The sequence below is a fragment of the Channa argus genome, chromosome 16, assembly GCF_033026475.1.
Source record: "Channa argus isolate prfri chromosome 16, Channa argus male v1.0, whole genome shotgun sequence".
NCBI classification, from domain to species: domain Eukaryota; kingdom Metazoa; phylum Chordata; class Actinopteri; order Anabantiformes; family Channidae; genus Channa; species Channa argus.
The window spans coordinates 17,430,839-17,447,996 of NC_090212.1; the positions used below are offsets into that span (position 1 = coordinate 17,430,839).

At 38.0% G+C, this 17,158-nt stretch overlaps 2 protein-coding genes across 9 annotated transcripts; one reads left to right on the top strand and one right to left on the bottom strand.

Moving 5' to 3' along the window:
* Window positions 1–22: 22 nt before the first annotated feature.
* afg1la (AFG1 like ATPase a) lies at window positions 23–9,029 on the bottom strand. 2 transcript variants are annotated; one of them, XM_067480304.1, is made up of 13 exons: window positions 8,847–9,012; window positions 8,293–8,498; window positions 6,321–6,372; window positions 6,149–6,250; window positions 4,791–4,921; window positions 4,567–4,666; window positions 4,407–4,465; window positions 4,221–4,303; window positions 4,045–4,115; window positions 3,808–3,908; window positions 2,464–2,604; window positions 2,254–2,364; window positions 25–1,673 (listed from the first exon to the last, which is right to left on the bottom strand). In XM_067480304.1, exons 1-13 carry the CDS (start codon window positions 8,971–8,973, stop codon window positions 1,536–1,538), a joined length of 1,422 nt encoding a protein of 473 aa, XP_067336405.1. In that variant the 5' UTR covers window positions 8,974–9,012; the 3' UTR covers window positions 25–1,535. The 2 variants fall into 2 exon arrangements, with proteins under 2 accessions (XP_067336406.1, XP_067336405.1); XM_067480305.1 differs by lacking the exons at window positions 2,254–2,364; window positions 2,464–2,604 and having other exon boundaries at window positions 23–1,673; window positions 8,847–9,029.
* On the top strand, window positions 8,496–15,799 carry LOC137101634 (sex comb on midleg-like protein 4). Of its 7 annotated transcripts, XM_067480308.1 has the most exons (9): window positions 8,496–8,655; window positions 10,572–10,627; window positions 11,520–11,756; window positions 12,134–12,263; window positions 12,427–12,651; window positions 12,811–12,972; window positions 13,057–13,281; window positions 13,365–13,513; window positions 13,643–15,799. In XM_067480308.1, exons 2-9 carry the CDS (start codon window positions 10,625–10,627, stop codon window positions 13,766–13,768), a joined length of 1,257 nt encoding a protein of 418 aa, XP_067336409.1. In that variant the 5' UTR covers window positions 8,496–8,655; window positions 10,572–10,624; the 3' UTR covers window positions 13,769–15,799. The 7 variants fall into 7 exon arrangements, with proteins under 7 accessions (XP_067336409.1, XP_067336411.1, XP_067336408.1 ...); XM_067480310.1 differs by lacking the exon at window positions 10,572–10,627; XM_067480307.1 differs by lacking the exon at window positions 8,496–8,655 and having other exon boundaries at window positions 10,057–10,627.
* Window positions 15,800–17,158: the final 1,359 nt, after the last annotated feature.

Consider the following 17,158-nt stretch of genomic DNA (forward strand, 5'->3'; position numbering starts at 1 on the left):
ACCGATTTTGATTTTTTTTTTAAACCAACACTGAGCTCGATAAGTCTTTATTAAACACATTCAATATTATTTTAAACATGAAAACACTAAACCCTTGTTATACTGATGGATTTCCTGGCCAAAACTAAACTAACCTCAAATCTATCTTTTATTTAAAAAAAAAAAAAACCACCACGGTGTTGTTTTGTTTTAAATTGAAGAACACCTTAGCTAAATCCCTAACTGAACACATAAACCAGTACATGACTTAAGTAACAATTTACTATAACATAAAAGACAAAACAATGTACATATAAATAGGCCATTTGCTGTCTTCAACTTTAAAACTTTACATTTTCATTTCCTTACCTGAAACCAGGCGGATTCTGATGATACTAAATTATTCTGTCCTTACATCAACAGAGGACAATGGTTTATAGCGTAGAGACTTTTTTTTTTTAAGCCTTTTGAGGCAAATGTGTGAATTCAGGCTACTTTAATACAACTGACGTGAATGAACGGAAACCTCTTAATTACTTTACATTAATGTACAGTTCAACATATAAACATTATTCAAGTGAATTATTCACACTTAAACAAACATGCATCTTTCCCTAATGATTCTGGTTTTTTTTAAAGCTCTTTTCCTTAATTTAAATGATTACAGTAGGTTCAAGGTTTAAAGTTCTAACATTTTACAACAAAACCTGATTTCTTTTTTTTCGGAAAAATAAACACAAATTTAATAAAACCAAATGTCTGTCTGCACTAATAACAGTTGTTTATGTAGAAGAAAAGCCTTCAAGTTTTTTCCCCTCATTTCCCACAGTGTGCATCATTGGGTGTGTAAGACAGTGTGTGCTACTGTCCATTTTAAAATTAATGTAAATTCTTGTAGGCAAGTAGCTAAACAAGAACCAAGTCAAACACAGATTAAAATAGACTGCAACATGACAACCAAAACATTTCCCAGGATTCATGTGGCGTTTCCTTTTCACCAGACAAATTAAAATACAGATTAATTAAGTTAAACGTCATTGTTCAGCACATTTGTGATATATTTTGAAATCAGTACTGTCTGCATTAATCATCAAAGTAAACACATAGCTTCAGAGCCATCAAACCAATTTGCTGCCACTATATTTAGACTTCCAAATAACTCATAGGGATGCATTATATTTTCAAAAATCACTGTGCATCTCTAAAGAGATCAGATTAAAACATCCCTTAAATCTTCATAAGGATTCCATTTCCACAAGTCATCCAGCTTTTTCCCAGAGATTTATAAAAGTAAATGCAGTTGGACCTCTTACAGTTCTGAGTTAAAAGCAATACAACAACCCAAAGTTCATCTGAAAAATAATCTTTAAAGTGCAATGTCGCAATAAAATGATAAAAGACTTTAGGTATTTCAATAAATATTCTCTGCACAGCATTTGCACATATATTGTTGACCGGTCCCACTGGGTTTGTGCTGGATAAGTGTTCAGTCAGGCCTGTTTTTGGCAGAGAGGATGGAGTATAGAGGTTGTGTAATAGTCAACCTTTACCAAATGTTAAACTTGGGATTTTTTGCTTCTGTCACCTTCCAACCAGTATTCTTCAGTCTGCATCTCTGTGAGTCGAGACACAGTCCGCTGGAAGGCAAATTTTTCCTCCTCTCCACTGAAGATGGACAAATGGCTGGCTTCATCCTGTAAAATAAGAAAGTATTACCTTTAAAATTAACTAGTGCACTGAAGGTCAGAATGTCCTTGCTGCAACGTGCACCGGCTCACATCAGGACTTTATGCTGGTGAACAGACAGTTCTAGAGAAAATGTGCTATGTTTACATTTTAAAATATTTACCAACTTCATGCAACTACCATCTTAGACAAAGGGTGGTGTGGGGGAAAACAAAGAGAATTGGAATCTCCCAGCTTTTGATTGATTGAACATACCAGATTTATGATGTGCTTCTAAAACAAAGTGCATAAAGTATCTTAAAACCACAATTGATACTTTTCATGTGACGTCACAGCACTATTAAACTATTACTATTAAACATTTACATTTTTTTTTGTGCTTCAGGGCTCCTTGCAAAACTCATGACAGAGTTTTGCACTTTGACCGAAAACCAAGACTTGGCAATAGACCCTTACGAGGTTTTTTAGAGTGCACACACACCTTAAATCACAAGTTTTGGGTCAGCCAATATTCCACATTTACGACTGAAGGTACAAACCCAACATGAACAACTTGTTTAGCTGTGAAAACCGTCACAGGGCTCTCACCCTTTTCAGCCCCAGATCGTCCATCAGAATGTGGCTCTCATCATGACTGTGATCCCCGTCGTGTACAAAAATGTCTTCCAGAGGATGATCTGCGAGAATAACCACCCGCACCTGAGATGACATCAAAATAAGTTTGAGGGGAAACTGCCAGGCAAACAGCACAAGTTTGCCATTTAACTGCAGGAAACGTGTGAATACAAATGAAAGTACCTTGTGCTCATAGAGAGTATCCACAAGTGTTATGAGCCGCCTGGCTTGAGTTTTCTTGTTCAGTGTGAGCAGAGGAATGTGCCGAATAAAGACTGTGTCAAACAGCCTCGATATCTCCAGGTAGTCACTTGCTCCCAAAGGCTGAAACATTTACAGTGGTGCTTAACAGTTTTTATAATTTCTCTATTTCTGTATAAAGCTGGAAAATAAAATGTGATGAGCTTTTTCTAAAAGTAGATAAAGGGAACCAAATGAAACAAATGTGACAAACATTTACAGTTTGGCGTTTGTTTATTGGGGAAAAATACCTAATGTTAAACATTTATGTGCGGCAAAAGTATGTGACCTTCTAGGATTAGCAATTAATTCTATTGGAAAATTAGAGTCAGGTGTGTCAATCAAGTGGATGACGACCTGAAACGTGTCACCGCTTTCTTAGGAACTTGGAAGGTGAGACGCGAATTTCTGAAGAGTTTGGACTCTACCAGTAAACGGATTGTGCAAAAATGGAAAACATTCAACACTTTCCTCCTCAAGAGTGGTCGACAAACAAAGGTGTGTAATAGTGACAAGGAATACAAGTGTAGCGTCTAGGAAAATGATCATCTACAGTTTTTTCTTCATTTATGTGCAGGGCTGATACAGTTACTGAAAATGTTTAGTTTTCCACACACACAAATCTTTAACACTGAATCATTTTCCACATTAATGACCTTGGTTTAGGTCATATTTGAACAACAGTTCACAAACTTTAAAAGAACTACTGTGCATTCGGTGGATGTCACACCATTATGGGTATATTTGTTACAGCTCCAAACACAGAATCGGAAGTTTCCGTTACTTAGCCCTTAGAGCCACATGTGAGCCAACCATTTAAACACGTAAAGAAACCAAGAGGTGTTCAAACCTGCTGAACTTTGTTCTAAATTCTTGCCAATTTCCCAGCATTTCATAGGACACCAAATAAGCTGAGACCTAAATACAGGCCAGGGAAAGGAATATTAACCAACAATATACGTATACTGAAGCACTTATGAGTATCCAGAATACTGTGGATTTGTTTGGTTCAATGCGCAAACTTTTATGTCAGCATCAGAGTTTATAAAAGGACTAAATGAAATTAATGTATGTATTTTTGTACGTTGGTGAAATTCCAGTTATTTTTCAAACATGTCAATTTCCACATTTATGAGTTTTCAACAACAATTAAAAGTTTCTGGAAAAGCATCTTTCAACACATTTTTGAACTATATACCCACTGAAGGTTGAAATAGTTGAGGCAGTCATTCTTACATCTGTCACACAATATGCATTTCACCATAGCTTAAGGTCTGAGAGACTTACTCTATCACACAGCTCCTCAAATGTACAGTCTGCAATGGTCCCACATGCTTTTTGTAGATGTACTTTCCTGTTGTGAACATTAAGAACTCTTGGTCTTGTTACTGTGGAAGTGAAACAAAGTAGGTCAACCACATCTTTTTGTACAAACTGGTACAATTCCTGTAGTAATACAACTACACTAGAACAAAATCTCATTATTGTAGAATTTACACCAATGTAGTTTGAAAGCCCACATACTGTCATTCTGCTTGAAAGCCAGCTCATCAAACATGTTGTCTAGCGTCGCCTCTGCATCAAGCTCACTGGAGCTGCAGTTAATGCAACAACTCAACGTTAAGAACACAAAAACATGCACACAACAGATCAAACCGTGGCTTGCAATGAGTGCTTATTTTGTCCTATGCGTTTCTTACAGAAAGTAGAGTTTTCCAGCCGAGGGTCTGTTCCTCATGCGGTAATCTATCCCAGAATCCAGACGAAGAGTTTGGCAATATTTCTGCAGGTGACAGACAGACAGAGGCTTTTTAAAATGTAAAAGGAGAAATTTGAATAGGAACAGTGCTCCTTGATTCAAATGTAAAGTACTTTTACTTTCGTACCTGCAACACGGCAATAAAAGGCACAAAGTTGACTCTCTGAAGGCCATTTTTATACAAGTCTAAAGTTTAAAAAATAGCAGAAACAACAATGTTACTTTGCACTGTGGGTCTGTTTAATGTCTAGAGGCTCTAAAAATGTTCTATAATACTTGCAGCTCACCTTCAGGGGGACGATTAGAAGTGGCCACAACAACAACTCCATTTAGAAACAGATTCTCGAAAAGCTGCTTGAGAATCATGGCGTCAGCGATGTCGGTGACCTGCAATGTCAGTTAAAAATAAATGAACACTATAGATTTTAGCTGCTGCACACAATTAAAAGTAACAGATGTTGTCTTTAAAACGTGCTCTAGTACCAAAAAGTGAAACGTGAAATATTATTACCTGAAACTCATCGAAGCACAGAAGACTGGCCTCTTCACTGATCTCTTCAGCAACTGGAGCAATAGGGTCATAGGATTTGGCCATTTTTCCTGCCTTCCTTTTTGGCATTGCCTGTTTCAGCCGATGGATCCCTGAAGACAAAAAAGCACAATAGCATTCTTGCTTGTAGTTCTGCAGCTTTTAAGTAAAAATTTAAAAACACAAAACTGCAAATGACAGGGTTAAGGGTAAAGTTTTTAGCTTTTGGCTGTAAGCAAACTTGTAAAGTTAAACTTATTAAGTAACAACTGATTTATTAATTTATATTTTTACTAGAAACAAAAAAAGTGAATTTAATGCATTTTATGATTTATAGTCATTTTATAAAGAAGAATACTTTTAGACATTGAGAGAATTAATTCAGCTTTCCATTTAAAATGCTTTGTCAGCACGTGCACAAATAAAAAAAGACACGCTGTACCTTAAATGTAACTAAACTAAAATGTGGTGACTGAACAGGAAATATAAGCAAACTTGACAACCACAGTGCTGCAACTTTGAACATGACTATGAGGTGTTGTATAAGAAAAATGTATTGAAGGCAGTCAGTCCCTTTATTGAAGTACTGATTCTGTAAAAAAAAAAAAAAAAAAAAAAAAAATGTACAGCACATTACATAGTTTTTGTTATTTAGTTTTGTTATTTGTAATTAGTCTCGGGTAAAATCTTAAGTTTGTCTGCTTGATTTTCTCTTCTGAAAACTAAATGTAAACTAAATGTATAATAGATTTTGAAAAGTAAGCAAAGTATAATAATCAAATAATTGGAACATTTTGGCTCCAAAATAAAAGGTGCTTTAGATGAAACCCATCCTGGCCCAAGCTGCTGCTTCAGCGGTTTGTTGGTAATTACCTCCCAGATAATTTGATTAAATGAATTAAGGATGAATAAATGAATGAATCAATAAATGTATAGGAGAAACAGCAGTGCTGCCCTCTGCTGGTAGCAGTGCTGCCGCACTATATAAAATGAATTGGACAGACCTCTCAGATCAGTTCATCTGAAAGAAAATATTGTTAATTTAGTCTTGAGACTTGTCTCTTGAAATTGTGCTAAATATATACATGGAACATCATATTAAAAGTATTTTGGCCTAACTTTTGTTGCAACGTAGCACAGCATTTTGTTTTTATTAACATACGGATACATTTAAATGGACTTGCTAAATAAAACAAGGTGCATTTTCTTCATTACTTGGCGTGTTTGCAGGCTTTTACAGACATTGTTTTGGGGGGGAGAGGGGGTTTTAGAGGTGGCAGGCAGAGCATACACCATGTTGCCAAAGTCATCTTCTGGGTTTAACAGTAAATTATACTCACTTTTGTGCACATCCAGCATAAAACCGTGGAAATGAACCCTCTTTTTCTTTTCAGTCTCCACATGTGAGTAAAACATGTCCATAACCATAGTTTTTCCTGTGCCTGAAACAAGAAGGACCATGTGACGTCATCAGAAACATTAGATTTACATGAACAACCATGTTTTACTCACCAACATCACCGTAGATGTAGTAGCCTTTTGGAGGCTTGGGTTTTGTAAAAAACTGAAAAACAAAAAAGACAAGTACTTTCACATTCTTTTGTTTCTTATTAAACCAGTCAGTGATGCACTGTGCTCTGTACGAGAGCATCTTTGTTCATTGTATTTCTCCATAAATCTATTTTATGATTCATCATCATCATCCTGTATACACACTCACAGCAGCAACTCAAATCTGTTCAGGCATGATGTGCTGAAGTTCAAAGGGAAAACATTGGAAAAGTTTGAATGGTCTAAGGAGTCTTTATTTCTATTGCAACACTGGGATAGTAGGGTCAGAATATGGTCTAAACCGTATTAAAACATGTATCGACGGTTCAGGCTGGTGGTGGTAGTGTAATGTCGGTGGGGGGGATATTCTTGGCAAACATTGGGGCCCTTTGTACAAACTGCATTGTTTAAATGCCACATTATACCCGAGTATTATTGCTGACCAGATGGCTACTTTCAGCAGGAAAACATACCATGTAATAAAAGTAAAACAACCTCAAACTGCGCGATACCATCATGTCAATATGGACCCAAATCTCTAAGGAATGTTTCCAGCACCTTGTTGACTCTATGCTAAAAAGAATTAGTTAGTTCTGCTATTACCAACCCTGTAATAGTAAAGTGTTCCTAATAAAGTAGCTAGTGAGTGTATAATTAAAGCATTTAAATAAAAAAAAGCAACAGTTCAATATTTGAGGTCAATATCAAATGTGCAATGTAGACCTCTGTGAGTTTGATAAGACCATAACAAAAGGGAACAAATCACACAACTTTAAACTCATTCAAACACAGTACGTGGATCAGAGGTTACTTCAACAAAACCTGCAGGTGATAAGATGGCTAAACAAATAGCAGAGAGGTAAAGTGATAATGAATTTAACTAAAAGATACATGGTTTTATTATCTACAAAAAAAGATAAGCCTGTATTTACACATATTACAGACTAGTGGTAAATTATGGTAGGCAATGTGATCAAAAGCTTACATAAAGGTGTGCACATATTAATAAATACATAAGACGACAACAACAATGGTAACATTTGTGAAACTTTGACAGCAACTGCAACAAACAGCAACATGTCTAGCTAGTCACTCTGCAGGTTTAAATTCGCCAGATAGGGAACACGGATATGCCAGTCGACTTGGTAGTAAATATTGATATGGTAGTAAAATTGTAGTAAAATATTTAAAATTGTTTCCATGAGCATAGATCACCTAATACTTGGTTGCCACTTGTTACTTGACCAACCTTTCAAAGCAGATTTAAGATCGTGCAAGTCAGTGCGTACACCGTTACATTCAAAAGTTTGTTCTGCTAAATGTTAAGCATGGGGATGGAAATGTTGTGCTTGGGGCTGCCAGTGGCACAGAAAACACAGACAGGGGAAGAATGGATTGCAAATAATGTTAGCAAAACCTGGATGTCTTGCAATTAGTCAAGAAACTAAATGTGAACAGAGGCTACTGCAGAGTAATTTTTGTTTTATTTTTTGCAAGGGAATTTCCCCATTGAGATGAATGAAGTATGTATCTATAGCAAACAAAACAATCCACCCTGAAATTACTAGTGCAACATACACAGGCACAAGACTTTGGAACAGACATTGTGCACACAACACAGGAAAAGAAAGAAACAACAATCAAAACAATCACAAATATGCAAAATTAACAGATAATCAGTGAACAGATAATAGCTGGAAGGATGCAAAATGATCAAAAACCTACAAATGTCTAATTTCAAAACATTTTTAAATCATTAGCACAAAAAAAAAAAAGGACCCAGTGGAGGTAATTCACCATCAGTATAGATACAGTTATAGTAGTAAAACGTGATGACTAGGAGCTTTTCCTCACTATTTAAAAAGACACATTAATAAATAAAAGCACGACAACCAAAAAAAATAAATAAAAATCCTAAGATGTGGTTTTGTACCTTAGTGAAGATGGAAGTCGGTGTGTTGTTGTATCCTCTGAGTGTTTTGTGCAACTGGTCCAGTTGCTGCAGCACCGCTTTCTGATGTTCGTCCTCCCGCAGTGTCCCGTCTCCGATCAGGCTGGCGTAGTGATCCAGAGGGCCGCTGAACTGGGCGGCACTAACACCGCTCTCCTCCACCGCCTGCTGGGCTTTCGCGGAGTATCCTTAGATGTTTTAACGATTCAAACAGGAAATACAATTAATTTATTTGATTACCTCAAACGTTCGCAAACAAGCAGCTTTTTGAAGCGACCAAAGGCTTGAAAAGCGTTAAACTGTCTGCTAACAGCTAAGAGGATAAAATCCACTGAAAATAACAAGGTAAGTGAACAAATGTGGCGAGATAATTAAAATAACGCCATGTTGTTTGTGAGAGAAAAAAAAGTAGCTACTAAAAGACGAATTAAAAGTGAGGCTAGGTCGACTTTTAAGTAAAATGTGTCTTTCAACCACCGGACAAACACTTTTTACACCTTTCGTCGCCGTAAAAACTCACCAAAAATTCGCCTCACCTCGTCTGCACAGCTCCGTTATAGATTTTAGCAGCTTTTTGGAGGAAATTTGCTCCGTGAAAAGAAACCTAGCGCACAATGAAGCTGAGGGTGACATCTTTAAAGACAGCGGTACGCACGCCGCCATCTTGGTTTCAAATCTCGTAACGTAACTTTATTAACAAATATCTAAATACACAAAAGCGTTTCGTGGTGTGTGCCTGCAGGGGGCGACATTTCCTCCAATTCTCTACATGGTGTTTTATGATTTGTCTTTAGTAAATTATACAACATATTCATACATGAGAATTGTTAGAATAATGCAGACATACATGCATTATTATGATAATATTTTAATCAGCAGTGAGGTTATAAAAATGGGGTGTAATTGTGATAAATACACGTGTGTTGTAGAGTATTCTGTGGGCTAGCACCTGTCAACAACAAAGCTACTCAAATCTTATCTTATGCTTTGCATAAGACATAAAGGCATTAAGAAAATATATTACTATAAGATATTACTATACTAGATATAGATATATGCACGAAGTTGATCTAAAGCACAAATGTAGTGCATGTTTTAGGGAATTTTAGTTGATGTAAAAATGGGAGAAGGAAACCGCTAAGTTTAAAGCCTGAATTAAGTAATTGAGTGAAATGACAAATAAAAATAAAAAATATATATTTTATTTCAAAATATAGCTAAATCTGTTGATTATTGACAATTACGATACCCAATAAGTAATTTATCGCTATTTGTTGTGAGAAGCATGTTTTGTTAGGCCAAACTATGTATTAAATAGTCAATAATAAATCATTACTTGCATCCCTAATCCTAAACGTGGATAATACACAGGGTATTAAACACAGTAGGCAAAGTGAAATACAGAATATATTAAAAGGAAAACTAATGTTGAGTGGTATTTCATGCACTGATTTTGTCCATATGTAAATCAGTCAGTGTAATAGAAACACTGCATTCACTAAAATGATTTAAATGAAAACATTTTTTTTAAAATGCAGGGAGGAAAATAAACCAATTACAATATTTGCAACATGAGGGTGGTGCACCTAATGACTAAAATCCATTATCCGCCAATTATGTTATATAATTAATCACATACAATGAAAGAAAATAGTGAAAATTTCTCATTCAGACATGTCATCTTTAAATTGCTTGTATTCCTTGAGCAACAGCCAAAAACTAAATATTTAGCATGCAACTAACGGCTGTTAAGTATCGGTATAGGCTAATCAGATAAACTCAAAGCAGATGCAAGGAGAGAATTATAGTAATTGGGATCAGATAAAAAGCTACAAAATTTGACAATATACCATTCCCAGCAAAAAATAACACAGAAAACATGAGAAAATATTACGTTCATATTTTCATTCTCTCCCATGAACATTGTCATTACTATTAACAGCAGAAACTCTGTCCTCAGTGTAATTATACCTCCACAGCACTGAGCTGGAGTTGCAGACAAAACATGGCAGACGACCGTCAGGGTGTTTCAGGGCTTACAGGCTTGTTGCTATGACAACAGAGGAGCCCTTCTCCCTCTCTCCCTCTTTAATGCACACACAATCGCACTGTCACTCGGTCTCTCTCTCTCTCTGTCTGTCTCTGTTGTACACACACACAAACACACACACACACACACACACACACACATACACGCATATATACAGTATTACAGTGGAATCCGCCTTGCTTTGAGATCTGTGCTTTGCTTTTGGAAGCAGGAAAAATACAGCACGGAACGTAGGGATTCTCCACATCCCCACATCTGTTTTGGATGGTGAGTGCCTGCTGACTGGTTATTGTTTGTTTACATACTGCATCCTTTAACAAATCTGCTAAAAATAAGATACATTTCCAATGTAGACATTGCAGTTTCTTCATCCCAGCTGGCTGTATTGCTGCTACTTGCTGCATGGAAGATGTTACACATGTTTCTCTTATTTTAGCTGCTGCAGCTTTTTTTTTTTTTTTTTTTTTTTTTTTTAAGATTAGGGTGGAAGCTGTCATCGTAATGGTAATTCATAGCTGGGTAGCCATGGTGAAGTCAATTTCCCCCTCCCTGTGCCACTGCTGAATGCATTAGTCTAATGAGATGTCTGCAGCCTGTGTGCTGAGCAGCAGCAGCAGCAGCCACAGCAGCAGCAGCAGTAGTAGTAGTGTGTTAACTAAAGAGGACAAGGAATAAGCCACACACAGCAAGAACAAGATGGCTTTTCCCTCATTGTGAGGGATTTTGCTTTATAGTTACCTTTAGGCTTGTGGGATTTAAAACAAAAGACAAAGCTTTCACAATAGAGGACAGCAGGTAATAGACACCCCCCTCCCTCTCTTGCTCAGGTTTATTGGTGTGTTATCAGTGCAGGATGGCGGTGCTGTTTCCTCCACAGCTCCTGCATGGCTGCCTTTTGTGTTTCATTATGTTGGGGCTCTGCTGAACACTGCTCCTCTCACTGCACTGCATCAGCTGAGTGTTCTGCAGTCTGTCAATGTTTGGATATTGCTGTTGTACATCTTTGCCAAGCCATTATGCTTCCCCTGTGTCTGCTCTAAGTTGATGCTAACGCTGCTCTCTGATATGTAGCTCCAGAGAAGGAGGGTTAGTGTTCAAGTGAATGTTTTTTTATGCATTTCTACTGCTTGAGCTCAACGGTTGTTTCCTTTGTCTCCAGCTCCAAATGAGTGTACCTGCAGCCACGGCACAGAAATCAGACAGCAACAACAGTGAAATGCAATCAGCTGCAGTGGCTCCCTCTTTCATCCCTAGCCAGTCTGGGAAGATACCGGGCAGAAAGAGAGGGAGACCCCCACTCCGCAATGTTGCCAAGATGGATTTTCCTAACCGTTACCCTGAGTCGCTCCCACCGCTCAAAGTGCCCAAGAAGCGGGGGAGAAAGCCAGGCTTCAAGGTCAGCCAGATAGGGTGTGTGGTGTGTGTCGATGCAGTGTGTTTAAAAATGCATGTGTACACAGAAAGACAGACACACAGGCTCCATGCCTTTGTAGGACCCCAGTGTAAAAGAGAGAGTTAACATCTGTAATGTTTTGTCCTACTGTATTATTGCTGATCAAAAAGTGAAGCCATTATAATAAAATTGTCTGTTTTACTTTTCAAAATAATTACAAAAGTCATCTGTAGAACAAAAGCTACAGCTTCATACAGGTTTGATTTGTTGTTTATTCCATCACCCCCCTCACTAAATCATTTAGCATGAGTAAAGAAATGACCTGCATGAAATAAAGACAGAATTGCAAAAAAAAAAAAACCTCTCCTCTTCTTCTGCAGCTCAAACCCAGGATGGTGATGACACCATTGGCTATTTCTCCACCCAGCAGCACCCCTGAGCCTGATATGAGCTCCATTCCTCAGGATGCCGCAACCATTCCCCACTCTGCCACGCCCCAGGTGCTCACAGGTAAGGAGCCAAAACATTCTGAAGCCATAAAAGAGGCTCTAATCCCCTTTGATTTATTTACAGACAACTAAAGATCACACGATTGTTAGAAAAATAAATGAATAGATGAACACTATATAATTATTTACATTAATTGAGGCATCTACTAAATTTTCTGTTTCAGTCTGTATCTACATCAACAAGCAGGCCATCACAGGCCCCAACCTGGACAGAAAGAAGATCCAGCAGCTCCCTGATCACTTCGGACCTGACAGGCCTTCCGTGGTGCTGCAGCAGGCTGTCCAAGGCTGCATTGACAGCGCCTTCCAGCAAAAAACAGTGTTCACTCTCCTCACGCAAGGCTACGGGGGAGAAAAAATATCAGGTGTTGTACAAAGACCTCCCTCAGGTGTTGCTTTCTGTTTGTTTAATACCTTTACATACAAATTTTACCACTTTACCTGAGGTGGAACTAAGAAGCATTGCTATTAGTAAAGGCTTAATGATCTGATTTGTCATCCAAACTGTGCCGTGTTGTTTCAAGTGGTTCCCTGTTTCGCTCTTGCAGCCACATTTGATGGGAAGCAGCACCTTCTGAGCCTCCCCGTGGTGAACAGCATCGACTATGTGCTTCGTTTTCTAAAGAAACTCTGTCGCAGCTTGCACTGTGAAAACCTCTTCAGTGATCAACCCATTACCCAGCACAGTAGTGGCTCCTACCAGTCAGATGGTAAACTTTGTCACTTTAGAAGACGCTACCGGGCTGACACAATCAAGTTGTTTGAGCAAATTTCCACTCGTATCTTGTCTTTAGCAGAAACCTCTATGGCTGAGGACTACCATTTAGACCAGTCAGATGGCAAACGCTACTCCGTGGACCCTGGCGATTCGGCTTTTAGTGCCATAAGCTCGTCCTACTCGCCAAAGTCGTCCTATGGTTTTCGCTCATCACAGCAGTTTTCCAACGGCTTGGCCTCCATGAGCATGTGCAGGCAGTCATCCACCAGCCCAAACACATTCCCAGAGAGCAACAGGACAGGTGAGAAGGTGTCACAAGACACATTTGTTTCCCAGACATACAAATATTGTTGTAAATGTTGTTTGTTTCCTTTGTTCCTCAAGGAGGTTATAATGCATCTCCAGAGTCGCAGGAGTCCAAGGCTCCCTCCAATAAAGACCCATCCACCTGGTCTGTGGAGGATGTTGTGTGGTTCATCAGGGATGCAGACCCCCAGGCTCTGGGCCCCCACACAGATATCTTTAGAAAACATGTAAGTCCACCATGTTCCAGACTGGTTGCCTCATTTCTCTGCTCCCTGATAATTAACAGCTGGCTGCTCACATATTTCTTGTTGACACCTGCTTCTTCCTCTTCTTTTTCTTCTTCCTGCTTCTATCAGGAGATAGATGGAAACGCCTTGTTACTCCTAAAGAGCGACATGATCATGAAGTACCTCGGACTGAAGCTGGGACCAGCCTTGAAACTTTGCTACCACATTGACAAACTAAAGCAGACTAAGTTCTAAAAACCCCTTACGCTATATCGAACCCTGAATCTAACGGTACACTTTAGAAGCGTCATGTGTGGGGAACCTAGGTCTGTGAGCCGATTGGAATAAAAGCATGAGGTACAAACTTTGTTCTATGGCACAATTAAGGCTGTGGAGAACACAGTTCTGTTTAACAATCCATTAGAAAGACATGCAAAGAGTGCATGTGCAAGTATTACAGGGCAGAGATATTTTTACTTTGAGGCTTTTATGAAGACAAGTGTAACTAACATTTTAACTCTAAGGTGCTAAAGAGTAGGATCAGATTAGGATCCAACATAACGATGACATTAAATGTTGGCATCTTCAACATCATCATCAGCACGAACCAGATTGTTTGTTTAAAATCCTTTTTGCATGGTGCTTCTTTACACTTAACACTTTAAGCCTTGTAAAGACTTTACCTTAGCACCACTTTAGCCTGCATTAACATACTTTTTTGGAGCTAACGTTTGAATAAAACATTGACATGTTATCACCTTTAAAGTCATAAAGGTGGAGCAGTATTATCCTTCATTTTATTGAAGTTGCAGCCTGGCAAATGTAAATTGGATGTTTCCTTTCTTGTAGCTCTGTGTTTGGTCTATACCAACTCCTGGTTTGCTGTGCAGTGTTGCAGTTGGTTGGCTGCTACAGCTGGAAATGGTGCTATGAGAGTGGTGACCGTTAACCAAAACAGTAGAGTTGTGGGCTAGACAGACAAATGCAATAAAGATTTACATGACAAAAATGTTGATTATAGCCACTTTAAAATCCTGAGCACAAAAACGTTGCGTACATTTTCATGCCTGATTCAATGAGTGACGTAATAAGTGGAAGCAGTGTCCTGTATTAAAGGAAAATTGGGAACCCACTCATGTCCTTTTGGCTTGCAGACCTGGAATTCACCAAACATGAGATCCACAGTTGGACCATCTTGGTACATTTAGCTGAAGAGTGATAACCACAAATTCAGCCAGCTCCCTCTCTCTCTCTCTCTCTCTCTCTCTCTTATCTTTCATATTTATTCAACTGTTGGCACAGCCATTAAACTTAAACCCTTTAGACTGAATGCATTCTTGATAAACTTGCAACCATTAAAAGAAGGTCTCACTGAGCAGCACACCTGTCTGCCACATTCAGTTTTGGTATATATACACTATATATATTGAGAATCTGACTAGAAATGTATAACAGAAAACACTTTATACTTTAAGACTACCATCATGTCTTCAAATCTCACTATAGGAGCTTGTGTAATCGTGTTTACCAAGCTGAAAACATATCTATAAATGTACCGAAAAATGAAATACTACATTGCTTTTTGATTGAGAGATTTAGGAAAATCATTTTGATACTATTTTTTCACATTACTGTGCAAGAAAAATGCAACGTTCCCATTGGACTCGACATTCTTTCTTATTATAATTTTAATATTAAATCCAGTATAAACTAAACAAAACATAGGAAGACAGTAGCTCTCTTGTTAGTACATACAAATTAGAGCATTGTGAACGTGATATATTTATGTTTCAATATGCAAGATTGTTACATGCCTATTATCTCCACAGGCTCTTCGTGTATATGAAAGTTTTTTAAATTCATATGTTTCTATGTTTTTATCAAGCATCAGTGTTGATACAAGTTGTCAAAACACACCGGGCACTTCAATGTTACACCGAGTAAACCTAAGCGGCCATGTAAATGGGTAAATAATATAGCATTGCTTTTGTATACCACTTTGGTGTACAGTATGCATCCTTTTCTAATCAGTTAACCTTTGTAAGTGAATGCTGCTGTAAAGATATTACATGTAAGCCATGCCTAGTGAGATCAAGCTAAGGTGTTTTATTTTGAAAAACATGAATAAGAATTTTAGAGAAAGCTGAACGGATCAGTACTCTATGCTGGTGCTAAAAATCATCCAAGTATTTAACTGTTTGCTTTTGTGTTTGTGAGATGTAAAGGAAATCTGATGTGTATACTGTACTGTATGTGAGTATTAAATTAAGAAACCGAGTCATCGAGGCTTTGTGTTTGAGACACGTTTTATTTTATTGTTAAAGAGCCATCACTAGTTTTTCTCTGTAACAATCCTCAGTGAATAGGTCCAGATTTGGATGTGGGTCCTCACATCGGAGAATTGTTTTGGCTGTGAGCGTCGTCTGTGCCTCAACGCTCACCGTTTCACTAAGGTGACCTATAATTGCGTCGTCCAATCTGGGGTCGAGGGACCTCCAAAAGGGAGCTCAGAGGCCCCCCAAGAAAAATCAGGAGCAGTTTTATGTCTCATGGTAAGCTCAGAGAATATTTCACGTTGCACACTTTCCATGTAATTCTGGCCAAATTCACACCTAACATTAACACTCCTCCTATCATAAAGTTATTTAGAGACTTGTCCTTTGCAGATCTATTTAGAGGTCCTTGAAATAAAGTAATGTGGGGTCTCTGGACTGATTTTTTCAACCGGAATTACTCAAATGTTTTGGATTATTGAAGTATGATTGTTTTTTGTCATGCGTGCCTCATAGTACTACAGTACCACAGGGAAAAATGAGCAGCTGGGCGACTAGAAACCCTGCTTTCCTCCACATTTCTGTGTACGTTTTAACATACACACATAGAAACAGTTTAAAGAATGGAAGTGCTAAAGCGATAGGTTTACATTTTGGCACCTTGTTGAGACTTAGATGTTCAAAATGATCTTATGTTTGTCCAGTAAATATGAAGTTACATCCAGCAGATGTTTTTCATTATATTTGAAACCCACACTATGAGTCTGGGGCGTGTTATTGAAGCCTTTTTGTAGCATGTGAGCACAATAGAAATTAGAGACTTTCAAATTAGATTCTAGACTCATTGGCACAAAATAAATAAAAAAAATGAACGAACAACCACCCATTGCCCACAGACATAACATTCAGTGTGTACACTGATTATTGTAGTCGTCAGACAAAATATCATTAGCTTGAAACACTTTACTACAGCAAAACAAATAACGGATTTAGCGTGATCTCACTAGACTTTTATTTCCCACTGGTGTACAGAAGGTATTAAAAATACATTGACAGCAAATATGAAATCTGCATGATTCATTTATGACCTTGGGCACACGTGCTGTTAGGAGAAGACCGGGGATATGGTTGAAAGCTCTCTGAACAGCTAAATGGACCTTGTGTACATTTTCACATTGGTGAGAAGTACAGCAAAAATATGGAAATATTACACGAAATAAAGTTAGACATTTGAATGAAAATCTAAAAATAAAACTTTCAAATCATTTTTTTCAATGATGATATTATGAACATGTGGCTCTCAGGGGCCCCCGGTTGGTTTTCGACTTTTGGTCTATCCATCAAAACCTATTATACTTCTTAAAGCTACGTT